The following is a 27,744-nucleotide window of genomic DNA, read 5'->3' on the forward strand; positions in this document are numbered from 1 at the left end:
TTCTTTAGACCTAACGCTACTGCACACGTAACAGACTACAGTGTGGTATACACGTAACTCTTATATGACTGCGAAGCCAAAAAATTCGTTTGACTCACTTTATTGTGATATTCACTGTACTGCAGTGGTCTGAAACCAAACCTGCAGTATCTTCGAGGTAAGCCTGTGTTATTAAAAGCCCTGCCCTTTGACTCAGCAATTCCAGTCTTAGTTACCTATCTTAAGGGAAGGGAAAAAAACAGGGATGCGCATGTGTATCTACTTGTCCCTGAGGAGAACAAACTCAAGGACTGTAGGCCAGTCTCAACATAGTTAGGAAGTCAGCATGACAGAGAAAAAAAGGACAACTCACCCCTCACCCACTGCAGATCAGATCTCAGGAGGCCAATGCATCTTCCCCATGTAAGGATGCCTTCAGACCTCCCTGCCCTGTACAGTTTGCTGCATGGATCGAGCCGGCTTCACTGTGCTTTCTGGATATTTTCTACCTCTAATAATGAAGGAATGCCCCTACCCCCTGGATGCATGAGAAGCAAGTGCAGGAGTTACGGGCTCCAGCAGCAGCTAAGCTAACACTGCTGCAGAGTGCAGGACCAGCTCTGGGAGGCGGATGCTCCCCCCCTCAGAACTCAGGCTGGAAGACAGCAATCCTCAGGCCTGGCCTAGCTACAGAGCAGACTATTCCCAAGGGTCCCAGAATGAAAGCCAGATGCTAGAAATCTGATGGCCAGCTCGCATATGCGCCGGCAAACAAACCACCAGGAATCCAGCAGGGCAGTCCCGGGGGTCAGGCTACTTGAGCCTTTCCCCTACCTGGGGAAGGCAAGGGGGAGGTACTGAGTTGCAGGTGGACAGTCTGCTGGTCAAAGAGGACTCATTTTGGCCCAATTCAGTACTTAAAGGTAAAAGGGAAACTAAACCATATAATTTTCAAAATCCTAGAGATCACAGTTTGAGACAAAGAAAAATGCTAACAAGGAGCTTCCCCTGCCACCTACCATATGCATCACCATTTGGATAGCAATTTCCGAATACTGGTTGATATAGTTCTTGCACTGGGGAGAGAGAAACAGACGGTTAGCGAAACTCACTGCTACAACAACACACCAAAACCCCACCCTTTCCAACAGTGTCAATAGGTGAGTATCAAGCAAGTTGCCAAGAGTGGCATCATCAATGCCTGCTCTGGGCCGGTCTCAATAAGATAAAAAATGGCAATCTGGTTACTCCATACCTTACGGGAAAACATGTGTGCAAAAGTGTTTTGAAAATGTTTTCCAAAGGCCCTTAGAGATGAGGTCCTCCAATCTCCTTTTATGGCCCATACTTTCCCCGCGGTCACACGGCAACTACTCAGTGGCAAATTTAGAGTTGAGAGTGGCTACAAGATACACTGTGATGGATCCGAGATCACCTTTCAAATCCGTTCACACATTCTTGGACAGGATCATAAAGTCTAAATCCAGTACAATCCAGTTAAGTTATAATGATTTTCATAAAAATTTAGGTATTACCTGCAGACCCTATCTGGTCATGACTGGGGAGCCTCTATACGTGAGAAAACAGGGTGATATGACAGCTCTCAGAGAGGTTAACCTGGGGAAGCCAACTGACACAGCAAATATACCAAGATCCTTCAACGAGGCTAAAAGATTCACAGGCTTTAAAGAAAGTTAACAGAAAGGAACGCTTAGCTCCCAGAGCCAGCCATGCCCACCCAGAAAGGCTGCTCTAGATCCCAGGCCCACGGACTTCTTACGGCTGGCCTCCCCACGTCCAGCCTGGCAGAGGTTCATTAGTGGTCGGGTACTAAATGGCATTTTGGTTTTAGACATCAATCTCGTGAGTGTGGGTAATGGGAACAGGGTCCGAGACATAAACCCCCCACGGGGCTAACGAAGAGTTTCTGAGCCTGGAGGACCAACATTCACCAAAGTAAGGAAGGCATCCCAGGTGAGCCTCTTACAAGCCAGGCGCGTGGCTTCCCCTGGGCAACCACCCTGCTGGCGGCGGGGACAGCACACCTAGAATTACGAATAGACAAGTCAGGCCTTAGAACCGGAACAGGGTTCTAAGTGGTTCTACTGTTGTTTCTTAAAGTTGTGGTGACTGCGAGAAAAAAAGAAAAAAAAAAATCTTCACAAAAGTGGTCTCCTTCTCCTTCCGCCATTTTGTCCCACGAGTTCTGTTACATATCCAAACTCAATTAACCAACCAGGTATTTAAGTCCCCACCACATATCTGGCTGCTTTCTGGAAACTGGGAATTGTCTGAACATCTCTTCCTCAAAGCCCTCAGGCTGGAACTTGAAATGGCGCCCCAGGAAGTGAACTTTTCTTGCCTCCCCCACTGCTGTCTCCACAGCCCAGCTCCCTGGCCCAGAACGTCCTCCGATGCCTGAGGTAAGGCTCACCATGTCGGCCATGCCAGGCCCCAGGCGGTCGCACTCCTCCCTGGCGTGGTCCACCAAGGCCTCGACAAAGCTGGAGTTGGTCCTCACAGCAGTCTGCACGTCAGTCACCATCTGAATGCAGTCCTGGCAAACGTCCCCATCAGCCTAGAGACACAGGGGCAGTTGGTCTGTAAACACTGCATATTCCTAAAAACAGCTACGAGTGTTCAGATTCCGACATGCTCGTAACTGCAGCACCAGGGGTGAGTCCCTGAACTGTTCCTAATGTGTTTTTACAGGCTCTAAAGGGACTGACAGGTTTATAGTAAAGCTTAACAGGAAGGGGGAACCATCTCTGCGTCTGTTAGATATCCCGGTTCTTCAGAACCTCCATGCGCAACCATCTGGACGGTGGGTTGTGGAACTGCAGAATCAAGTAAAGGAATAAGGCCCCAGTCTGAGAGCTGTACGCACATGCCGCCCCCTTTCGTGTCACAGCTCAAACCCAACCAAAGACGGGGCCCTGGGCGGCCAGGCCCGCCGCCTCACCTTGTGCTGGGGCTTGCTGTGGGGCCCGTCCTGAGGGTAGAGGAGGAGGGGCACGTTGGCCATGAAGGGAGCCACCACCTCAGCCATATCCAGGTCCGGGATCTGATTGGACTTGAGCTGCTTCTGGTGATTCAGCTCTGCCAGGTGCTTCTGAAGAGACTCACAGAGGTTGAGAGCGGAGCACACCTCCCCGGGATGGCTCTGGGGGGAAAGAGGCACAAGTGGAAATCCTCTCCCCAGAAGGAAACAGGCCACCTGGCGCCTTCGAATTCTCCCTTTCCTCATCTCCTGGCGTGACTCACGTGCGCACGCCCAGCTAACAGGCACATCTCAAACCAAACCGCCCAACCTGCTTGGCCAGCCCCATGGCTCCATTATGACAAATGGTTCCACCACCGTCCTCCTGGAGGTGCCATTGGTGGGACCCAGACCAGACCAACCCCCTTGAAAAGGGATCATCTCACCTCTCCCCGTGAAACCCTCCAAGACCTCCCCGCTGCACCGACAATCCTGAAGGAGTGTCTAAAAGGTCTTGCGTGATGTGACCCCTGCTTTCCTTACCAAAACCTTGGTCCCATCTCAGGACACTCCTGCCCCACTGGAGGTTTTTAGGGTCCTTCCAACTTCCACAAACCTGGCTCTTTGTTCCTTGCTGAAAACCCAACCTCTGGCACATGGTTTATGCGTAACAGATACTTACTGAATGAAAGTCAAGCATCCTTGTAGCTGACATGAGTTATCAAGTCAGCACCTATAACTCTTATACCAGTTTACATTCCTTCATTAATTCTATGAGTTCCCATTTCCCATACCCTCCCCAACCCTTGAACGTTACAAGCAGAGTGGTCTGCTGTGCCAAAGCCATTCTGGACGAAAACTGTACAAAAGATCTGTTGACGAAATCTCAGTCTATGAACGGACTTTCCATCTTAGTCACTGTAATCTGGTCTGGAACCTGCCCCGGGCCTCAGAGGTGCCTTGAAGGAAGAGTCTATCTATTCTCCATCACGTACCATTTGTCCTTTAATCATGTCCAGGATGACCGGGAGGTAGGAGTCGACGATCTCCTTGCAGGAGGCAGACATGTTCGGCTTAGGCAGCCAGTCGCAGGTCCTCTCCAAGTACACGAGGATCTCTTGCTAGAGAGGACAGAGGCAAGGATCGGACCAGGATGGACTTCTTCTCCACAAACGGGCCGAAAGCGAGAGGCCCTCCACAACTCCAGAAACGTGAAGGCTAGAAACAGTGGCCCTCAGGGAAGAGGACCTGGGAGAGGGCTAGTGTGGAGCCGTGGCCCTGCCAGGTCAGTGAGGCAAAAAGCAGATGCGAACAAAGATCCTCTGACCTGCGGTCTCACTGGCACAGGGAATTCTGAGCAGAAGTCACCAAAAATGGACCTAAAGGTTAACGGCATGTGATACAAAGTCCCGATCAACCTCGGGCATTTGACGCCTAGCCCAGGAGTCAGCAAACTAGGGCCCGCAGCCCGTTTTTGTACAGCCTGTGGGTAAGAATGGTTCTTACATTTTTAAAGGATGGGGTGGGGGACGTTACATGACAGAAGCAGTCTGTGGCCCACAGGACAGTTATTTCCGACCTGAGCCTAGACCATTCCTCGCTGGACGCCCTCAGTCACAGCTCTGTACGGAACCGATGCACGTGGCCACACGGCCACCGCTCACACGCAGTCACACACCCCGGTGGCGGCTCACCTCAGTGGCGTTGTCTTTCAACATGTCACCGGCTGCAGTGATGACGTCTTTGCATATGTCGCAGGGAAGGGATTTCTAAGAGGAAGGAACACGAGGGAGAGAGATCTGTATCCGTAGGACATAACTCACACCGCACACAGCTGAAAACTGCCATGGCCGCTTTCCTGTTTCATCTAACCATGGCCATCTCTGACACACTGGCACATCCTGGTCCCCCAACCTAGGTGAGAAGCACTGGACACCGCGGGGGAGGCTTAGATGTGGCTGATCACAGTACGCTGTGCTTCTACAGGATAGAAACCCTTTTCCTGTACCCTCTATACCCCTCAGCGCCTTGCTCAGTGCACACGGCACAGGCTACATTTTGCGTTCATGCTCCCAACAGCTCTGTGAAGAAACTGAGCCTCAAGAATCAGCTGGAACTCGGGGCAGCAGAAATCAGAGGAAATCGGTAACGTGACGGAACATCACAGAGTAAGAGGGTGCGGGCAGTGAAACAAGGCCCAGTCAGACCTCTGCGCACTCCCACCAGCACTGCTGCCGGCGCTCTGTCTGCCTTCCACCTCCCGGGCAGTGCTGTGTGCCAGTGAAGGCCACACGTCACCACTGCAGAGCTCAGAGACATGACGCGAGTCTTCTAGACAAGCCTGGCATCCCTACGTGGCCCAGGACCACGGAAATTCTAGCCAGTCCTCAGAGCTCTTGGGGCGCTTCCTTCTTTATGTCAACCAATTTTCAACCCATGAAGAAGGAACACATCTGGGTGAGATTAAGGAACACCTGTGAATTTAGCCGCATTGAGAGAAACCGCCTTGAACCTTCGGACCTAATCAGGCTAATACTGTGCGTGCGGCCACTCAGGTTACATATGCCTTTTTTTCAGTATCGTAAACTTATGATATCGTGAATTTGTGCATGATGCCCGAGAGGTTCCGGTATCCACGAGACTGTCCTGTCAAGAGAGAAAGATCTAAACTGCCCCCGTGATACATTAAACTTCAAAAGAGGAAGCAGTATTAAAAACAAGATCAGAAGCAAATTAGAAACCAAATCTGAAAGTAATTTTGGCCACAGAGAGTGGTTTAAGACAGTGAATTCAGAAAACTAATAGAGCAGTGTTACTGGATTAATTCTTCTTCTCTTACTGAAGGAGTACTAGTGGCCAGCGACAAGTTTTAGATCTCAAGCTCCACACAATCAATCCTGCCTTGGACCACAGGCTGAAGCACATCCCAGAGCAAACAAACAGCACTTCCTGTAGTCCCCTGGCCCAGCCAGCAGAGCTCGGGTGTCTCCTGAGAGGACTCAGGTTGCGTGGAGTATGTACCTGAGGTCTGTCATCTTAAGAGTATTCCCCATATTAATGTGCTATATTTATCACTGTTTAGATGAAAAATCAGTGGCATCTTTTCCAGTCTGGCTATAATTGGAAATAAAATTTTAGATAGCTACCAAGCTCTAGGGTCTGAATCGGTGATCTGCCTGTTTAAAAGACAAAAATACCAAAAAGGGGGGAAAGGATTTCAAAAGCTTAGCATCTACTTTGAGTGAGTGACCAAGGACAGAGCTGTACCCGTGTGCCCTGTCCTGGGAATGGGAGCTACACCTGCCGGTCCTTTATGTGTGGTAGAGAGGTGGGAGCTGCATCTGGAGGGCAGCATGGGGCACGCGGTGGAGGACAGGCAGGACCTCCCCCTATCTGTGCCACCAGGACACTGGGCGGCCTTGGGGGAATGGAGCCTCCCCGCTCCAGCCCGCCACTCCTCCGCATGGGTACCCCCACCCACAAACAGGTCTCAGGTTCACCAGGAAGAACAAACAAAAGGAAGCAGGAGAGAGCGCTCCGTAAAGGGCAGCAGTTACAGACGACACAGAGGCCCAGCAGTCGGAGGCACTCACCACGGTCGGCTTGTTCCAGACGGTCTGCAGGCAGTGCTGCACGGCCCCGCAGTCAGACGCCGTCTTCACGTTCTGGCACCACACGGCCGAGCCTCGGGTACATTCTCTCAGGCCCAGGACAGGGCTGGCGAGAGCTGCAAGCGGAATCAGTGTGAGGATGCGGCCCATTCCCACATACCAGGCCCACCTCACTTGCTTCCCCAGCATCAGGGGCCTTGGCATTTTGCAGGACACTAGGCTGGCCCCTCACCAGCTGTATGAGCCACAGAGCCAAGGAGCTGCGTTGTCACATCATATGTCACAGGGCTGAGAGGGACTAATCTACCTGGTTCACCGTTTTCCTCTCACACTATTTTTAAGCAGTATCAGACAGATCAGTCCTTTTAATCTTTACCATCTTAAATTTCCATGAAGTAATGAAAGAAATCAAAAGAGAAAAGACTGGCAGGTTTAAAAATAGAAGATTTTAACGTCTGTAAAAATGAAAAATGGCCAAAGTTAAAAAAATTGTAATGAGGGCTTCCCTGGTGGCGCAGCGGTAGAGAGTCTGCCTGCTGATGCAGGGGACACGGGTTCGTGCCCCGGTCCGGGAAGATCCCACATGCAGCGGAGCGGCTGGGCCCATGAGCCATGGCCGCTAAGCCTGAGTGTCCGGAGCCTGTGCTCCACAGCGGGCGGGGCCGCAACAGTGAGAAGCCCGCATACGGAAAAAAAAAAAAAAAAATTGTAATGAGAACACAAAGAGTCATATCCTCATTACATAAAACAATGGCTTTTAATGTTCTAGTAGAAGAGACCTTTTATAATCAACTGGGTGAGTTTCTGCACATAAACACGTTTGCTAGCAAAAAAACAAAACTACATAGCCTGGATATCACAAAGTGTAGGTATGTCCATTCGAAACCAATTGCACACACGGAGTTTCATCTATGGTGTAACAAGGAAAGGACTCGGGCGGAAGTCACAACCACAGAAATGCGATTAGGGAAAAAAAAAACAGAAGAAAGGTTCAAGTCACCTGGAACCAAAGAAATGCAGGTTAAAGCAAGAAGGTACCATATTTATAAAGTCAAAATAATAGCCAACGGAAAACAAAAACAAAAAACCTTACCACCGAATAGTGATAAATTTGTGGAAAAAGATGCATTCTTATAAGGCTGACAGCAGTGTGACTAGTAAGTACTTCTCAAAATATATTAATATATTTCAAGAACTGAGGGGAAAAAAATCTCTCTTCAAAAATCCACTTCTAATAAAACATCTTAGGGAAATCCAGTAATTCAAGAGGTAAAATACAATATGCCTAAGTGTATATATATTAAGTCAAATTCACGACATTAAAAAAAAGGCAGATGTAACCTGAATGGTCAAAACTAGAGGGAAAAAACTAGTCATATTCTTACCAAAATATTATGCAGGGGCTTCCCTGGTGGCTCAGTGATTAAGAATCCGCCTGTCAATGCAGGGGACATGGGTTCGATCCCTAGTCTGGGAAGATCCCACATGCCACGGAGCATTTAAGCCCGTGCACCACAACTACTGAGCCCGCACTCTAGAGCCCACAAGCCACAACTACTGAGCCTGTGTGCTGCAACTACTGAAACCCATGCCCCTAGAGCCCATGCTCCGCAAGAGAAGCCACCGCAGTGAGAAGCGCGTGCACTGCAATGAAGGGCAGCCCCCGCTCACCGCAACTAGAGGAAAGCCCGTGCGCAGCAACGAAGACCCAACACAACCAAAAAAGAATAAATAAATTTATAAAAAAAAATATTGTGCAGTTGTTAAATATACATATAAAAATGATGTACGTCAAACAGAAAAATATTCAAGAATATGAAACTGGGGTTGTACAAAAATCAGAAAATAAAACAAGGTGGTTGGCTAAATTACTTTTTTAAATTCCCCATGTCATGTTGCTTGTGTGTACTTTTAAAGAATATTTTATAAACTGCCCTGAGAGAACTATGGTATTCCTTGATTCTGGAACTAAAAACTGGGAAGAAAACTCTCACATTCACACCTCACTAGGAAGCAACAGATTACACCGGCACAGGGGTCAAACCCCAGCAGCTATCACAGGAGTGTTGAAGTAACTTCTACTGTAAACAGAAGAAAAACATGTGGCTTGGGTCTGAGAAGAAAACCCCACAGCCACGTAAGAAACAGACTTAGAACCACAGGAGTCATGCTGCATGTTGCTTCACCTTGTAAACCAAGAGAGGACACAGTAATTCTATAGACATCTCTCTCTCTCTCGCTCTCACACACACACACACACACACACACACACACACATATCATGGGCTACAACACATGGAGGGCAGCGCAGTGGTTGAGAGTCCTCCTGCCGATGCAGGGGACACGGGTTCGTGCCCTGGTCCGGGAGGATCCCACATGCCAGGGAGCGGCTGGGCCCATGAGCCATGGCCGCTGCGCCTGTGCGTCCGGAGCCTGTGCTCCGCAACGGGAGAGGCCACAACAGTGAGAGGCCCGCATACTGCGCGCAAAAAAAAAAAAAAAAAAACTAGAAGGAAGGAAAGGAAATACTGTTATTACTTTACTAGCTATTCAAGACTAGCTATAGTTCGACAAACTGTTCATGCAGACACGGAGTCACAGGTCCCCAGAAAGCTCAAGCCAGATGATCTGCGCCCCTTCAGACACCACCAAACGAATTCTTAATCTGCCCAGATTACAGCCTTCTCTGCCCTTTGGGGAGCAAAAACATCACAACCCACAACCAGTTCATGAACTCAACGGAACTGGCCTCATTCCAAAAGCTGTTGGTTTGATCTGGTCTCTGTGGGTGAACATGTGCCCGATTCGTAACAGCAGCACACTCCCCAGATGGTTAACCATAACGTAGCCGAGCTAGGCTGCGGCCTTCAGCCGTAGGTCCCGGGAGGTCAGAGGGGAGCAGGAGTCCCATCACGAGGGAAAGGGCTCTGGGGAGTGAGGGGGTCACAGAGCCAGCCCTAGACCTGGCAGCTCCCAGCAGCGCTTCCCACGCTCCTCTCAGGCACTGGCCTCCCAGTTCCCCTGAACAGTACCCACTAAGTACATCGCCTGCTTCTACATCTGAATTAGGAGCCCGAATTATGAACAGGAGGCTACAGAATGAGTCTCTAGGCAAAGGAACATACAGAGATACACAGTGACGCCGGAAGGATGGACCTCGGCAGATAAAAGCAGGGCTCCCTGCACAAGGCCTGACCACCACTCTCCATCCTTACAAATACTCAGTCTAGGGACTTTCTCCAAACTTCCAGCCAGGAACCGGCTGTAACTGACCAAAATCTATCAGGTTTCTCCGAGCACAATGCACTATCACAGGCCCAAGCTGCAAGAATACTTTGTAACTTGTTTACTCCCCCTAGAAACTTGAAACAGTAATCACCTGCTATAAAGACGTGTTACTTGTTTTGGCCAGGCTATTCTGGACCAAAAATGTAGCCCCTTCTATCTGAAATTGGTCCAGCTACTGCAGAACCCAAGGTCATTTCCCAATCCTAACAGTTGCTGAATGGTAACAAGCCCCCACCTCAGAACTAGAGGTGAAATATATGCCTGGTGGCCAATCTGGCAGACCTAAGAGGTCACCCACCCAATCCAAGCCTAAAACGGACTTCAGGGACACTAAGAAATGAAAACTGAAGTCCCAGCTCCCAGAAATTCAGTTCTCACCAAGACCTCCCCATTTACCTCCAAACTAAAGCCAAATTTATAAAGGTGCATGTTATTAAAATGGTCTGTGGTGCGATTTCCTAAGATGACCCGAAACAACTGCGTGTCCTCAGGGTTGGTAATGAGGCTGAAACAAGCCTGGTGATGCCAAGTGCGTGACCTGCTGAGAGGTTCAGGGGCTTATTTCGGGAGCCGGTCTCCTGAGAGGGAATCAAACAGTGAGTCAGAACACGATTGGAACATAGATCCCTTCCTCAGAAAACGTACTAATACACAAAACCCTCACACCACTTCAGGGGGTTCCCAACACCTGTCCAGGGACTCCAGCTGGGGACTGAAAGCTCTCGGGGTAAGCATGGTTCTTCTCCACAGAAGTGGGACAACAACTAAGATGAAGACGCAATTATCAACTCCATTGACCGCGACAAGCAGTGCTTTCAGGTGGGAGGGACAGACACAGGAATAATGGTGCTGCGTTAGCAGAAACACAGAGCTGCAAGGAGAATGCCCAACTGTTCCGGGGTGCCGGAGGTGGCTTCTTCAAAATGAAAATTGAACTGGCACCTGAAAGAGGGCAGCTGAAAGACTGGTGGGGCGGGGTGGGGGGAGGGGGATTCCTGAACATTCTGAGGGAGAGCAGTGATCTTTGCTGAAGGGAAAGAACACTTTTGTCTTTTCAGGAGCGGGGCTCCAGCAGACCTCAGGCCCACTGGGAAAGGCCCCACCAGGCACCCATCCTTTGTGATGAGTGTCGCCCATGGTCCATGCTGTGGTCCATGTTAGTGTCACCCAGCTGTGATGTGGCAGAAACGAGGGGGAGGTGGGGAGATCCAGATGATGGGCACCTAAATGGAGCGGAAGGCTCATCCCAAAAAGGCTGAGCAGGGACAGCAAGGGCTGAAGACGACAGCTGGGAAAATGAAACTCTCCGGGTTAAATTTAAATGTGAAGTCTGCTGGGCTGAAAGAAAAAGTAGGGCAGCAAAGGCCAACAGCACAAGGACAGAGGTGGGGCTCAGAAGCTGCGGCGTGAGTGGACACAGGCAGGCAGAGCACACCTGCGCGCCCTGCTTCCCGTGGGACAGTGACAAGCGCAGGTCGGAAGGCGAGGCCCTTAGGAGACTGCAGGTGTTTAGCAAGGAGAGAGAAGGTTTCCGGGATAAGCACAGTTATCTTCACAGGTGAAGGACACCTTCCACCTCTGACATGGGGGTGGATCTGCTCTGGGTGGTGGCTTCAGATCCCAGACCTCAGAGCGGTGGGTAGAGGTGAACGGAAGCAGACCACAGCTCAAGGTAAGGAACATACTTGACACCCACAGGCTATAAAAGGGGAATCGCAGACTTCCCTGGTGGTCCAGTGGTTAAGACCCCACGTTCCCACTGCAGGGGACACGGGGTTTGATCCCTGGTAGGGAATTAGGGTCCCAGATGCCACACGGCACAGCCAGAAGAAAGAAAAAAATAAGGGAAACCTGTGAGAGATTAAGCAAGTTCTAACTAATAAGTGCAGAGCCTCAACTTGAAATCAGAGTTCTCACTCTGAAGCCTGAACTGTCCTCTAACCATTAAACTGATGCTTAAAAAAAAAACAAAAACAAAACAAAAAGGGAATGAGTTGGCTTGTTATGTGATGACCTCTACAAGAGTGGGAGCAACCAAGCAGAAATGAAATGCCCAACCTAGACGGATTCTGTGTCAGAGGGATCCTGAGTGGTGAGCGGGGCTAGAAGACCTCTAGGGGCTACAAAAGTCTTCACTGTTACAATAATGAGGCAAAGGACGTTTTCAGTATTTACACATAACCAATATTAAAATTACCCTAACCTACGTTCTTATGAGTTATTTCTCAAAACATCTTCCCAGCAAAGCATTCATCTCTATTTTCATCTTCCCACACTGCCCCCGAAAACCAACTTCCTTCCCTGAGGCAACAGGCTGAGCTCTAAGACAGTTCTTAGAATGTCTGCCTGACACCCTGGAGATTTCTGATTAAATTTGTCCTATTAAGAAGGATCACTGCTCAGGGTAAGGCGAGCACTGCACTTCTTAGTTCAAGGGCCTGGCATTCGAGCCCTCAGTGACAAATGCTGGCGGGCTGGAGTCAGAGAAATGATCACTTCAGAGACACTAAAACCCCACAACCAAGTTTCATTTTATTAGGACAGGGTTTCAGGTTTGTTTTTTGTTTTTTTAAGACTTCAGTGGTTATTTCCTTAGGAAAGGGGTGGGGGCTCTGTTTCCTTCTTACTCCTAGGCTTAGAAGAAAATAAGCAGATGTGCTCCAAACCACTCCACATGTAGGTCACTTATCAAAGATAGGCTGTAGTGGAATTTTACTGTCTTGAGAACAGCTGCCATGAGCTGGATCAGTCATGGGTTTTGTGGCCGCTCTAGACTCTGACCAAAAGTCCTCAGTGAGCCTGGGAGGGAGGGAAGGAGGGAGAGCTTACCATAGCCGTGTGTGTTTTAGGTGCTCTTACGATGACTTCTTAAGTGAGAAGGAGCTAAACCCCAAGTTTAGAGTGAGGCTTCTAAGGCAACTTACCCACCATCTAACAAGTTAAATGTTTTCAAACACGGTATACTGAAAAGAAAATAAGATCTGCCTGCAAGTCCTGTCCAAATGACCCTAAACAAATCACCATCCTTCTGAGCTTGTTTTCCATCTGTAAAATGAGGATGAAGCCATTGATCACTGGATTGTTTTGAGAAAAGAGAGGACGTAACTATGCACTTTCAACAGCCAGAGTATTAGTCTCTCAACCATCATCTATCTCTCTGGTATCTTACTTTACCCACAGTATCTTGACTCCCCTACCAGACTGCCTCTGAAATCAGACAGTGAAGGTTCAGATCATGGCTCTACCACTTCTAGTCATGTGACCTTCAGACTTTGGTCTTCCAATCTGCAAAATGGGCCTATTACTAGCACCTACTCCAAGGGATTTGTAAAAATTAACCGACTGTAAAACACAGTGCAGTGCTGGCATGCTACAAAAGTCCAGTGAGCGCTATTACTATTTTTATCCACAGTAGCGACTGGAAGACCTTTTTCACATCTACTGTCTTGCCCAGAACAGGTGTTCCACAAATAGCTGAACCAAGGATGTTCTATTTGCTTTCTCTACATTTAACCAGGTCATTAACTGGCAGCTCAAAGACCTAGAGAGCTGTTTCCCAGCAACCTCAGAAGTTGTTGGCTGCTAAATTCAAGACCCAGAAATCACAAGGAGAGTGAAGCACACGCCCGACGGTAATGAGCCCAGGAGTCGATACTGTGTAGCTAGGAGCTAAGCAAGAAGCCCTGTGTGGGCAAAAATGAGAGGTGCCCAGCGAAGCACCAGTACCACCACCAGTGAAAAGCTTTCAGTAATTCACGTAATTGGAGCTACAGGCTGATTGGCCCTCCAATCCCAAGAAAGTTGCCACTGTTGAAAATATTTTTGGAACCCACTTTTTAGAAAAGCCCCCTCAAAAACCTCTCCTTCTCTGGAAGGGCACAGAGGCAGTATGGCAACATGATCACTGCCCTGAGTGTTGGGGGTAGACAGACCTGACAAAATTCCTGCTCTGCTGTCTACTAAAGCCAAGCCTCAGACAACTTACTAACGCCACAATTATCCGCAAAATATGGAAAATAAGAGTGCCCTTGGGGCTTCCCTGGTGGCTCAGTGGTTAAGAATCCGCCTGCCAACGCAGGGGAAACGGGTTCGAGCCCTGGTCTGGGAAGATCCCAGATGCCGCGGAGCAACTAAGCCCGTGTGCCACAACTACTGAGCCTGTACTCTAGAGCTCGTGAGCCACAGCTACTGAAGCCCGCACACCTAGAGCCCATGGTCTGCAACAAGAGAAGCCGCTGCAATGAAAAGCCCACGCACCGCAACGAAGAGTAGCCCCCGCTCAACACTAGAGAAAGCCCGCGCAGCAACGAAGACCCAACGCAGTCATAAATTAATTAATTAAATAACTTCCTTTAAAAAAAAAAGAGTGCCCTCTTCTCAGGAATTCTGTGAAGATTAGTAAGAAGGCACAGAAAGCACTGAGAGTGCCTGGTACTTATGAAGCTCAGTTAATTGTACACTGGCTTGTTAATGGTGGACTCGAGGGAAAGGATGACAAAGGGAGGTGTTCACATTCTAATTTTTGTATACTGGCATACATTAATTTTTTCTCATGTTACTTTTAAAATCAGAAAAAATAGTTAAACCTTACCACCTGTTTTAGGGAACAATTATCACCCAGTGTGGCACAGACCACAAGCTGCTTCCTATATCTATTCTCCACTCTTTTCAAAAGAACAGAACCACAAATTCTTAGCTACACACATGGCTGCCAAAATTTAAAACATTTCCCAGTCCCCCTTGTAGCAGGGTCTGGCCATGAAACCACATTCTGGCTGATGGGATGTTAGTAGACATTACTGCACTTTTAAAGACAAGTGATGGCTGGAACTCTGGCAGCCATGATGGGCCATGAAGAAAGGGCCTAGACCTCAATGATGCAGAACACTGAGCTAGAAGAGTCTGGGTCTCCAAATTCTTTTGGAAGTAGAACCACTACGCTAGCCCTAGACTGCCTGGCTCCTGAACTCGCTATGATAGATGGGAACAGTTCAATCATAATTAAGACACCATTATTCTAGGTCTCTGTTGTCTGCAGTCAAACCTAAGCCTAACTATAATACCAGCTTAATCATCTACCTCACTCACCAAAATCGTCTCCAAATGACAGGTCTTTACTAAGGCCTACCTCCACTGTGGATATTTAAAAGTCCATGTACACCATATAATTAACAAAGATTTTCAAAAACCACCTCAGAATGAAAGGGATAATCATTCCTAGAATGTGTGTTTTATGCCCTATTTGTTAAAAGTCTTATTATTTTAGCCATATAAAATCTTTTTTATTCCTTTTAAATATTTCAGTTAACATATGCTAAATACCGTTCGAGTCTAATTATCAAAAAAAAAAGGGGGTAACAGAAAATGCAAGCAGCCTCCCAATCTCAACAATCAGAGCACACATTCCACAGGGCAGTGGATCTGCTGCCTGGGTGATGCATTGCCATGGCAACAAGCCAGTTGCTAGGAAACCAAGAGAGAGGAACCCCAGGAGAGGCAGTATCTACCTCAGGTCCCCTGCACTCAGACATTTCTCAGGAGAATTTGTGCACTTAGATTCCCTAAGAGCAGGAGACGACACAATGCACTCAACACTGACTACTCGATGAAACAGCTGGGGTCACAAATACCTTCGATGACAAAGAGCACTTGTCCCTTCTTTAGAGGATCTTGCTTTTGGAAAACATTCTGCAGAGCAGAATAAAAATACTGCCCATTTAATCATTCTGAATGGCATACGCTTAGAGGCAGCCTGCCTTGATCTGGAGGAAGTAAGGTCCAAATAGTCCTCTTATCACAGAAGGAATCTGTGGCAATAAAGCTTTCAAGCTGCTAGGCTGACATCCCATCACCTCTGGCTCAGATAAGCTATTATTTCTGTTACTTAAGACAAAGGTTCTTTCTTCCCCGCTTCTCCTCTCGCACTGCTCCCTTACTTTTTAATTTTCCTCACAAGCCAGATCATTCTAGGACAAGAAATCAATCCACATGAAGAAAGCAACAGAATCCTCAGGTGCACTGCCTTGTGTGATAACACACACTGAGGGGCAAGGCTGTGTGATCTTCTTAGATTGTAAAGGAACGATTCAATTTGGCATAATTGATTTTGGGATGAGAAATTCCTATCTAGTTCATTCAAGAGCACTCCCGGGCTTCCCTGGTGGCGTAGTGGTTGAGAGTCCGCCTGCCGATGCAGGGGACAGGGGTTCGTGCCCCGGTCCGGGAAGATCCCACATGCCGCAGAGCAGCTGGGCCCGTGGGCTATGGCCGCTGAGCCTGCGCATCCGGAGCCTGTGCTCCACAACGGGAGAGGCCACAACAGTGAGAGGCCCGCGTATCGCAAAAAAAAAAAAATTAATTTAAAAAAATAATTTTAAAAAATTTAAAAATAATAACAGGCTTTTTTTCCCTGATTACCAAACCACGTATGTTCACTGCCTACAATTAAGAAAATTCAGGAAAGCACAAAGACGGAAGGAAAAGTCATACTCAGAGGGGCCCAGAAGGAGCTGTGACCAGCACCCACCCTCATGGGCCCTCTTCCACCCCTACCTGGAGTCACAGCCTTGAGGAAGTTCACTGCCAGCCAGAGCCCTCAGCTGCCTGGTCACATGCTTTTGGTAGGAAGCCCAACCACAGGCTCATCCCTCCATAGAACCACCTGGGTGGCTGAGAAGGCCTAGGGTCATAGGCTTAGCCACAGATATGGGACCAAAGTCTCCAAACCAAATGTCATCACTTTCAGAAAATGAGTGACAATCAAAACTCCCTTCCTCCTTGGTTCCTGGCCTCAGGCCATGAGCAAAGGCCACAGTGGAGCCCTGCAGTACAGGGCTGAGACCCTGACCCTGAGGTACCAACACCAGTTAAGATAGAATTTTCAGGGCTTCCGTGGTGGCGCAGTGGTTGAGAGTCCGCCTGCTGATACAGGGGACACAGGTTCGTACCCCGGTCCGGGAAGATCCCACATGCAGCGGAGCGGCTGGGCCTGTGAGCCATGGCTGCTGAGCCTGCGCGTCCGGAGACTGTGCTCCACAATGGTAGAGGCCACAACAGGGAGAGGCCCGCGTATTGCAAAAAAAAGAAAAAAAGAATCCGCCTGCCAGTGCAGGGGACACAGGTTTGATCCATGGTCCGGGAAGATCCCACATGCCGTGGAGCAACTAAGCCCGTGCGCCACAACTACTGAGCCTGCGCTCTAGAGCCCGCGTGCCACAGCTACTGAGCCCGCATGCCACAACTACGCAAGCCCGTGTGCCTAGAGACCGTGCTCCGCAACAAGAGAAGCCACTGCAATGAGAAGCCCGCGCACAGCAACGAAGAGTAGCCCCCACTTGCTGCAACTAGAGAAAGTCTGCACGCAGCCACGAAGACCCAAAAATAAAATAAATATATATTTAAAGAAAGAGCACTCTAGTCCTAACACAACACTGTAAATCAACTATACTCCAATAAAAAATATTAATTAAAAAAAGAAAAAAGGAGCACTCCAGTCCAATATAAACTCCTGTCAGCAAAGCTCTTCTTCCAAAGTGTCAACCTATCAGGTGATGATCAGACATAAACTTAAATCACCTTAGATAATATTACTCGACAACTGGACCATGAAGAAGTCCCTGACAGAAATGCCCAAGGTCCAGCCAGGTGAATGGGTACAGGCAGAGGTCAAAGGCACATCTGTATGGTTCTACACTCAGCCCAGGGTACAGCCTAGAAATCAATTCAGCCAGCCAGCCAGCCAGAAGCCGGCCCAGGCTCTATCCCATCCCTGCTAACCGGCTGGGTGGTCTCTGCACCCTTGAAGAAGACAATAATATGCATAAAAGAAAAAAAAAAGATTTCATGCAAACCCACTAATAAGGAAATTCAGTGTTCTGGGCTCATCGCACATGATTGTTTATTAAGTAAAAAGTTTCAGATACATGCAAGTGTGTCTACTATAAATGTCACTTTTGAGTACTTAATACTTAAAAGGAATACCACCTTCATTGGAAATGCTGAAATCTAAAATTCAGACCAGAGCATGGATTAGGGCAGGATATTAGAATGTCCCCAGCATTCTGATTTAGTTGCTCTCACCTGAGAGGGCTGCTATGAGGATAAAATGTTAAGCAAAAAGCACTTAGAACAGTGCTGGGTACACAATGAACTCTCAGGAAGTGTCACCTACTATGATGTCTGTAATTCCTGCAAATCAGCTACACTGGTAGTTCACACTCAAAGCGTGGTCCACAGAACACTGAGGGTCTCAGAGATTCTTTTAGGGGATCCATGAAGTCAAAATTCTCATAATAGTAATATGAAGATGTCAGTTGCCCTTTTCACTCATTCACTCAAAAATGAGCAGTGGAATTTTTCTGGAAGCATATGACATGTGACAGTGCAAAAGACTGAATGCAGAGGCAGCTGAAAATCCAGCCAGGTGTTAAAAAGCTTGCAAAAATGTAAAATAAGTTGTTCTTCTCACTAAATAGGTTTATGTTTAGGAAAACAGCTATTTTTCATTATAATCACAATACGTTAACGTGTAATGGATTTATTTTTTTTAAGGATTATTTTTAAAATTCTGTCAGCTTCATTTATAAGACGGTAAATATCACAGATATAACCCAGATTAACAAAAGCTCTTTGGGGTCTCTCAATGACTCAGGAGTATACAGGGATCCTGAGACCAAAAAGTTTGAGAACCACTGGGTTAAACATTTAAAAACAACTAAGTTCTGGAACTAAAAAGAGGGGAAACAACTCCTCAGCTTATAGCTGGTTCCCTTTTCAGATTTACCTCAAATCAGGGCCACCAGGGGTATCTTAGTTATGTTAGGGTCCTGTGTCCCTAACCCCTACATAAAATCCTCTCCAAAAGGCTCGAGGTGGGGGTGGGGGTGGGGGGGATTGGCTCTAACCTGGACACGAACTATTATTAAAAGCCAACACTTCACTTGAGTCCAAAGTCACTCTTGATTTGCAAACTCCTAAACACAATTTCGTAAAATTCGTTTCAGTTAATAAAAGAAAATGCTTTGTTTAATCATGATAAAAATCTGGCACTACCAGCATTTAAGTTTCATGCACACTGACCCACCAGCAGTTACTGAGCTTAAGTCCTCTTGCTACAGCTCACACCACGGTTCAGCAGGACTGAGCACCTATTACAGGCCAAACACTGTTGTACGTGCTGCAGATCCAGTCAGTGACCACGACAACAAATAAAAACACATCATATGGGGCTTCCCTGGTGGCACAGTGGTTGAGAGTCCACCTGCCGATGCAGGGGACGCGGGTTCGTGCCCCGGTCTGGGAAGATCCCACATGCCGCGGAGCGGCTGGGCCCGTGAGCCATGGCCGCTGAGCCTGCGCGTCCGGAGCCTGTGCTCCGCAACGGGAGAGGCCTACGTACCGCAAAAAAAAAAAAAAAAACCACATCATATGATGCCAGGCAGTGCCAAGTGCTACAAAGAAAAATGAAACCAAGGAAGAGCAAGACATGGACATTTCAGACAGAGCAGGGCGCAACTCTGGTAAGGCAACACCTGGGCAGAGAGTAAACTACATGATTACCTGGAAAGGAGGATGACCCAGAGAGGTAGAACACAAAATGGGCAACAGTAAGTAAGCAGCCCTGACCTGATGGGAGAGGAAGAACTCTGAACAGCAGCCGAGGGCCAGATGACATGACCTTGCAGAATAAACGTTAGGTTTGACTCCTAGTGAAACAGGAAGAGCCACATGACCCTCTGGCATCAGTGCCTGAACATGGAGACAGCATTCCAGCACAGCTGTTAAAGGAGTTGTTTTGTTTTTACTATAATAAGTGACGCCACTAAGACTGGCCAAAAGAACTTTCTATAACATCTCCTTCAATCTTATTTATGTAGTTTCCTGTCAATGTAAACAATTTCTTTTCAAAAGCAGTATCTATCCAAATGTGGCCAGAATTTAATTTTAAAATTTGGAAGTGTCATTAGAATCCATCTCACTTTTTCTGTGACACAGATGTCCATCAATAGGTTTAACTAAATTGACACATCCATACAATAAAATACTCTGCAGCTATTTTTTTTAACAGCTGGGAGGTAGAAGGTGATTAAGAAGATAGGACAACTTAAGTGCAATGTGGTACTCTGGATCCACTCCTGGAACAGAAACAAGAGATTACTAGGAAAACTGATAAAATCCAAATATAGTATGCAGTCTAGTTAACAGTAAGGTTAATTTCTTACTTTTGACAAATGTACAGCGGTTATATAAGATGTTAACAGTAAGGGAAGTTTGGGTGCAGGGTATACAGAAACTCACTGTACTAGCTTTACAACGTGCCTGGAAATCTAAGATTATTCCAAAATTTATGTTTTCTTAGAAAGGCAGTAGTATAGATCTATCTGTATTAGCATGAAATAACCTCTAAAGATACAAATAAAAGGAGAAATGCAAATGAAAACCACCTCACCCTTTTATCATGGCAAAATTTCAAGTTTGACATCACATGTTAATACTGCAACTAAAAACCGCATATTCTGTGGGAACAGAAATTCCTAAAATCATTTTAGAGAGTAATTCAGCAATTTCTAATTAAGGTGAAAACAGATATACTCCGCAACTCAGCAATTCTGTTCCTAGGTATATCCTCTAAGGAAATGTCTGTTCATGGGCACAAGAGTATTTATAGAAGCAGTTTGTAACAGAACAATAAAACAACTGGAAATAATCTAAATGTCTATCAACAGAATGGAGAATAAGTATGATATAAATGTAATACTGTACTGTAGTGAAAATGAACGAAACAGATCTAAACATTTTCAAAATGAATGAACCTCACTAGCAAAATAAAAAACAATTACTAACCCAAGAATATATATTATTCATAAAATGTTTAAAATATCCAAAACAGGACTTCCCTGGTGGTCTAGTGGTTAGGACTGTCGCTTCCACCGCAGAGGGCCGAGGTTCAACCCCTGGTCGGGGAAGTTCCGCATGCCGCGCAGTGCGGCCAAAAAGGTTAAAAAAAAAAAATCCAGAACAATACTACACATACCGCTGAAGATTACACACATATGTATGAAAGTATAAAGACAGACCTGCAGGGGGATGATAAACACCAAGGCCAGGAAGGTGGTTATCTATGGAAGGCAGCGGGGTTGTTCTATATCTTAACTAGAGTGTTATATACATAGGTGTTCATTATCATTACTCTTCCACTTTTCCGGATGTCTAGAATGTTCCACAATTTTAAAAAAGAGCAAGGAGTGAAACAGTGTAATATGTGTTTGTGTTAAAAAGAAAAACAGAAGGGGAAATCATACACACAGCCACCTATAGGTAGCTCCGGAAGGCTCCTAAAGGAGCTGGTACCAGGCTGCCTCTGGGAAAGGCCCAGGGGACAGTGGTGGGAGGGAAACATACTTTTTACTCTATGCACTATTACACCGATGGAACTTGTTTACTGTGTGCAGTTATTATCTGAACAGTTCACCGCCATTGAGGGCTGGGGAAACCAGACTGGGGCGGGGAGTGGAGAACAGACTTACCCCAGGTACCATGGTTAGGGACAACCAGCCTAGAATCTGAGTAGTCAGGTTACCAGGAACCAGCCCTGATGTGCTGGGCTGTTCTGTTAAAAACTGATGTATAAACCAAGAGTTTGGCTGCCTAGCGAAATTCTTTCCCACCTCCCTCCTAATGGCTGACTACCTACCCTAGTTTGTTTTCTGATCTGGTAATTATGTCCAACATAACATATTTACAAGTCAATTTAATTTTGTTTGTTGTTAAATTTACAACATCCCATGAAATGAAAGAAGGCAGGAGACATCACAAAATCAAGGGCGGAGACTGATTTTGTCCTTGTGCTGGTGGGACAAGGACATTAACAAACATGGTATTGTTTTTTTGTGGTTTAACAACAAACCCTATAGTACTTATTTACCTATGCCTTGCCGTACAGTAAGTTATTAAAGCATCACATTATTAATCCCATTGTACAGATGAGGAAGCACAGGTGAAGAAAACTGCCCAAGGTCAGTCAATGATGTGATAAAGTTAAACTTCTATTCTACAGTATCATCTCACTCCCATCATAAAGAATTAGAAATTCCGCAAGAAAACATGGAATTTTGACAGGTTGTTTTTCAGTGCATAGACCATTACCCAAGGCCAAAATTCAGGTTATTTTCTGGAACTTCACGGAACAAAAGTAAAGCAATGAGTGCTTTAGCCAACAAACTGTTCATCCCAATCACTGTATTTACCATCAGTTTTAAAATGATTTTAAAAAAACAAAAAACAAAACAGGCAGGGCAGGAAAATCCAGACCCTCCTCCCAGGAGGCAGAAGCAGATAACTGGTGGCAGAAGCAAGGCTTAGAGGACCTAGAATGCCCATGCTAGAAGACTGCTTCCAGAAGCTGCAGTGCACACTTGCCCAAGCGGCATGGTCTTGGCCCTGAGAGCTTCCCATGCCTTATTAGGTACTTTCACCAGCCAGCAACACCCTGTCGCCCTTCCTCGTCCCCATTCAGTTAAGCCACAGCCCAGCCATTCCAGCTTCAGAGCCCAAGAAAATGGAGGAGCAAGTTCTCCTTCCCCATCTAGAAAAATCCTGACCACCTGATCTAATACGCTTCAACTGTCGCAGGAGGTATTGGATACACCTTGTTAAATGCAATTAAACCACTTACCAAATCCTTGTTATTTTCAGAGTAAAGTTGATGATTGACTAAAAATTGCTAACCAGGGGAATTATCCAAATTCCTGGCAGGTGAGAACTGGAGTTGTTGACATTCAGCAGGCTGTGCTATACGTTCATGTCTTGCATCTTAATAAAAATAAGCTATCAAATGAGTATATGTATTTGTACATAACACATTCTAGCATCCCTAGAGAGCTACCTGCCTCAGTGGCGGGTAAACACTATTCAGCTGGTTAGCCTCTACACAGGTGGCAGTAACAGGGGCAGCTAAGTTTCAGGGAATAGGTACCACATCCCAGGCACCAAGCCCTTGTTTTATACTGACCACCTCATTAACACCGGGCCTGCCTTTTTCCACTAGAGGAATCACCCAACAGTATGTCCTTACTATATGATCCCATTTATAAAAAGCTCAAAAACAGTAATTAGGTTCTTACATTTACAGGGCTAGAAGCTAACAAAGCGGTTTCCTTCGGGGCAAGTTAGATAGGGTGAGTGGATGGAGAGGCACAGGGGCTTCTGGATGCTCCTCCTTTATCTTGGGGGCTGCTTACAGTGGGCTCGTTCACTCTGCAGGAATACCTCAATCTGTACACTTAAAAGGTGCATGTTTTCTGTATGTAAATTACAGCCCCATAAGTTTGTAAAGTTAAGCGCTTGGTGTAGATGGAAGGATAAAGAGCAAGCACTGTCAGAAGTCCTGGGTCCTGATTCTGACTTCGCCAGTAAATGGCCTACGATTTGGGGGAGTCATTTCTGGGGGGCCTCAGTGTCTTCACTCCTAAGAGGTTAGAGGAGATACTCTCCAATTCTCTCAGTATACCATCACTGCCATTTCTTTTCCAGGTGGAGAAAAAGGAGGGGCAACTGGATGAGTAGGAAAATAACTCAAGAGCAAAAGTCTCTACCACCAGGACATCATTAAAACACAAAGCATAAAGCCTCTCCAGATTCAGGATGACACTCTCTGGCGCCACACTGGAACAGCAAGTTCTAAGCTCTCAGGGAGCAGATGACGGCTGCCGTCACTAGACACCTTCGTTAACAAGCTCACTATCAATATTAAAAATTTTAGGAATACATTTCCAAAAAGCTACACTGGGGCCAGAGCTGTCAAGGCAAGCGGGCACTCATACATTGTGTTCAGAGCATGACCTTGGCATAATCCTAAAGGCTGGGCAGCAAGATTAGAACAAGGCCATTATTACACACTCCTATTTACCCAAGTGTTCAGGGAAAAGGGTATCTAGTTTAACTTAACAGTCTGGTTAGCCATAACTCCCATATATACCAGAGGAGGATTTTACATTTCCAGACAAACAATTTAGTCCTTTTTGTGTGGGCTGAGTGATTCAGAACTCTTAAGGGTCTCGTGAGGAGTGAGTCACTGCCAGTAAGAACAGTTCGATACTGAAAAACAAAAAACTCGTTTTCAATCAGTATAGAAAATTTAGAGACTAGCATTACTTTATCATACTGACTATGGAATAAAAGCAGTATCAACCCCAGCAAGAAAGTTTCTTTGGTGACTATAAAACCAAAAATCTTTCTTTACAAGTTGATTGCCTTTCATAATCCACAAGTAAAGCAAGTTTAGGAGCTTGGTTTAAGGTTAAGACACATTCGTGGAAGTTGCTGAAAGCTAACATGAGAAAAACACCTTAAATCTATCTCACCTACAAATATCTTATTTGATTCCCATCAACTCTGTCATCCATTACATTACTGTCTATTAAAGTCTGGATTGCTGCATGAGTTAGAATGGAAGCTAGCCCTTAGATTACAGTTAACTAGAAACAGAAGCTGAGGACGGGCCTGAAGATCAGGTTTATTGCCCTCAGTGGGCTATTACCCGAAAACATCCAGATTTGGGATCCTCTGTGTATTTAAATTAAAATCTGGCTCCAAGTCAATCAACCTCACTCCTTTCCCTTTACCATGATGATTTAGATGAGGTTAATGAAGGCAAGAGTTGAGGGTGGAGGGTTGGTCTCGATAACATGGGAAGGACACGGGACCCCTCCTAATTCCAGGAAGGCAGTACAGCTGGTTCCCAAGCATTGGCTACATAACCTGCGATGATTTTAACAACCGTCAGTACTATTTCAGGACCACAATTTCTCAGGTACTTAGGTTTTCCCCAAAATAAAGGCCACTGCCAAAACCTGCCAATGGCCATGCAAGATGAAATGAGGACTCCATTGCAAACTCATCAGGACCACAAAAACCCCGTATCATCTTCAAGATGTAGGATCAAGAGTAAATATATATGCAAAGATAAACATCAATACAGAAGATATACTTAGGTGCTTTCTGCAACTTCAATACTCTTAAAAACTGGGGCAAGTGAGGCCAAGGGCCAAAGTCTATCCAGAAGTTGGGGCTCCAGTCCATCTCCATGACGTGCGTCCAGCACAAGCACGACACAGCTGCAGGAGGGGTCACCCTACAGGCCCACCCCGAGAGCTGGACCGGCAGCTTAAGGGAGCCCCAGTCCGCCAACTCAGGCCGTGAGGGAGACGCTACTTCCCCGGCCCCGCCCGCCTCGCACACAAGCCCGACCCCAGCCCCTAGGCAGCCAGGCTCCCAACCGCCTCCCGCCTCCGGCAGCCCCTCCGCCGCCCAGCAGGTACCCGGCTCTGCGCAGGCGCCTGCGCAGTGCGCGCCCCTCACTAATCCCTATGGGGATAAAAGGGGCGAGGCCCGGTACAACCCGCTCCGGGACTAGCGGGCTGCGTCCTGCGGGGTCCCCTTCCCCAGGTTGGGGGTCCCAGGGCTTACCCGCGCCCAGGAGGCTGGCCAGAACCAAGAAGGAGTACATGACGCCTCCTGACTCCGCAGTCTGCAATGCAGAGCGTCAGCTGATCCTCAGCGAATATAAACGTGCCCCGCCCCAAAGCCGCCCACCGCGCAGGCGCAATCTCTGTCCCGGCCGGGCGGCCCGAATTCTCCCCGCAGCCTGACTCAGCGCCGCACAGGGCGCCTGCGCAAAAGGAAGGCTGGGAGGTGGGAGGAGTGTGGAGGCCGAAAGGATTGAAGGAGCATGGGAGGAGGATAAGGAGACGGAAGGGAATGGAGAGGTCATCAAAGAATACATAAGTGAAGAAGTCAACCTCACCTTTTTTCTATGAAGTACCATTTTCTATTATTAGTACCATTTTTCAGTTGAGAAGCCGTACTCAAAAAGGTTATCTACTTTTTCTAAGCTCTCACAGTCAAAACTCAAACTCACCACTTGACCCACGCTGCCTCTTAAATGACGTTCATAGTATTTTCGTGGCTGGGCCAGCGTGTAACTTCATTCTGGGTCCTGACTTTCCCTCTTAGCATTTCATATCCACAATCCCTTCTCCCCATGACTCACAGACAGGTTTTTCAATGTTAGATATGTAGGGTTTCACAACAGGTCTCTGAGATGTGGTACTTTGGCATGTGGATTCTTTTGGCTAAAGGCAATGGAGAGCCTGTGGGCTCAAGAGGAATTACTGCCCCTCCCTTAACTACCTAGAAGAATTTAAATGGGGGATTTTTCCCAGAAAAGGTGTTATTATCAGGAACAAATTTTATCTAAGTGACCCCATCTATACGGCAGAGCAGACACCTAATTACGGAAAAATCTGCTCTTCTTATCTGCCTGTGGATGACCCTCCTGTCCTTGGACGCCCCAGGCCCCTATCCCATTTCTTAGCTCAGCATGGTGTATACATCTCATTTTACCTCTCTGTCTCTGACCCTCTCGTGTCTGTGGGGTTCCCGCACATATGAAATTAAATTTTATTTTCTCCTGTTAATCTGTGTTACATCATTTTAATTGTTTGACCAACCAAAAAGAGCCAAAGAAGGGAAGGGAAATTTTCCCCTTCCCAAAATATGCAAACACTCCCAAGGCCCTGTCATGGTTTGTCCCAGAGTTGGAGGAAGTGGAGGAAAGGGATTGAGAAGCAAGATGGGGGAGGATAGAAAGTGTCTGAGCCATTGGAGAAGGAAACAGAGAGTGAAGCCTGAATTTGAGAATCAGGCTGAAAATCAGCCAGGGGCCTTTATGGAGAAGGAAGCTGCCCACCCTGTCTAGCCCTCAATCCTCATCTTACTCCAGAATAAGAAAGGCCTGGGTGGCCCACAAAACCACTTGCCTTCTACCTGTGGTTGACCCTCTGGTTCTGAGCAGAGGGATGACCACAACCTCGCTGTCCTCCAAGGGCCAAGTACCTACAAGCCGAAGGGAAGGAAAGGAAGGAAACCTCAGACTTTTAGGGCAGGCCCTTAAAGGTCATTTAGTCCCATTCCATCATTGTACCAATTGGGAAATTGAGGCCTGGAATGGGAGGGACATTTATCCAAGGTTACACCTGACCAGGGAGGGGCAAACCCAGGGTCCCATCCGTCTGTGACAATCTATAATGCTTCCTGAGGAACAGCCCACAGACAGAGGTCTCAGCACCTTTGGCTCAGCTCCTCCACCACCACCCACACAGCGAGGCTTACTTCCCACTGGGGAGCTGGATGGGGAAGTGTGCACCACAGCGGGTGATGTGAAAGAGCTGAGTAAAGTTGGGACAAGATTTGGTCTAAACTGGATGCCTCACTGGTTGGCCTCAATGGCAAGACGGAGGCTGCAAGGCTGCCCCATCTGCAGGCTTCCTAAGTCCAGGCACAGCATGGGGCAGATTACCCCAACAGCCAGATAAATGCAAGGGAGGTGGGGTTCTAGGACACAGCCTGGTTCCCAGCTCCTAGCCGATGAAGGAGGCAAAGCATCCCACACAGAGGTTACAAGACCCCAAGCCAAAAGGAAACTTGGAGACCTTCGGATCACAGGCTCTCACTTGGCTGGAGTAACTGAGCTCTCAGAGCTACTTAATGACAGAGCCTGAACCCACCACGACTCTTTTTAATACCCTCCCCCGCAACTAGAGGGATATATGTCCGTGTTTTTGAGATGAACTTTTGCTGCCTTTTATTTGCACACCTGGAACACAAGAGTAATATGTTCCTTCATCCACCCCCTTCCCTGTAAGGACAGAATTTTAATAAAGAATATAGAAGCAGTAAGTGGGTTATTATAATTTTTTACCAAGTCAGTAGATGCTTCAATCCTCTTTAAATACCTTCCTAACCATCTGTGTGTAGGCAACAAGAGCTATGAATCTATTTGGACCCTTTGACCCTATAATACCATTCCTAGCTATATACCTCCCCAAA

General features: G+C 47.1%; 1 protein-coding gene across 9 annotated transcripts in view; it reads right to left on the bottom strand.

The window, feature by feature from the left end:
• PSAP (prosaposin) overlaps window positions 1–25,456 on the bottom strand; it is a 33,387-nt gene extending 7,931 nt beyond the window's left edge. For 8 of the 9 annotated variants that reach the window (XM_032608801.1, XM_032608800.1, XM_032608796.1 and 5 more), the window contains exons 1-7: window positions 25,324–25,456; window positions 6,553–6,686; window positions 4,654–4,728; window positions 3,955–4,080; window positions 2,942–3,142; window positions 2,414–2,557; window positions 999–1,055 (exon numbers count right to left, since the gene is read on the bottom strand). In XM_032608801.1, the coding sequence (XP_032464692.1) occupies window positions 999–1,055; window positions 2,414–2,557; window positions 2,942–3,142; window positions 3,955–4,080; window positions 4,654–4,728; window positions 6,553–6,686; window positions 25,324–25,363 (777 nt within the window). In that variant the 5' untranslated portion in view covers window positions 25,364–25,456. The remainder of the gene's footprint in view (window positions 1–998; window positions 1,056–2,413; window positions 2,558–2,941; window positions 3,143–3,954; window positions 4,081–4,653; window positions 4,729–6,552; window positions 6,687–25,323) is intronic. The other variant, XM_032608802.1, reaches the window with a different exon arrangement.
• Window positions 25,457–27,744: the final 2,288 nt, after the last annotated feature.

Source organism: Phocoena sinus, chromosome 16, assembly GCF_008692025.1.
Source record: "Phocoena sinus isolate mPhoSin1 chromosome 16, mPhoSin1.pri, whole genome shotgun sequence".
In the NCBI taxonomy this organism is placed as follows: domain Eukaryota; kingdom Metazoa; phylum Chordata; class Mammalia; order Artiodactyla; family Phocoenidae; genus Phocoena; species Phocoena sinus.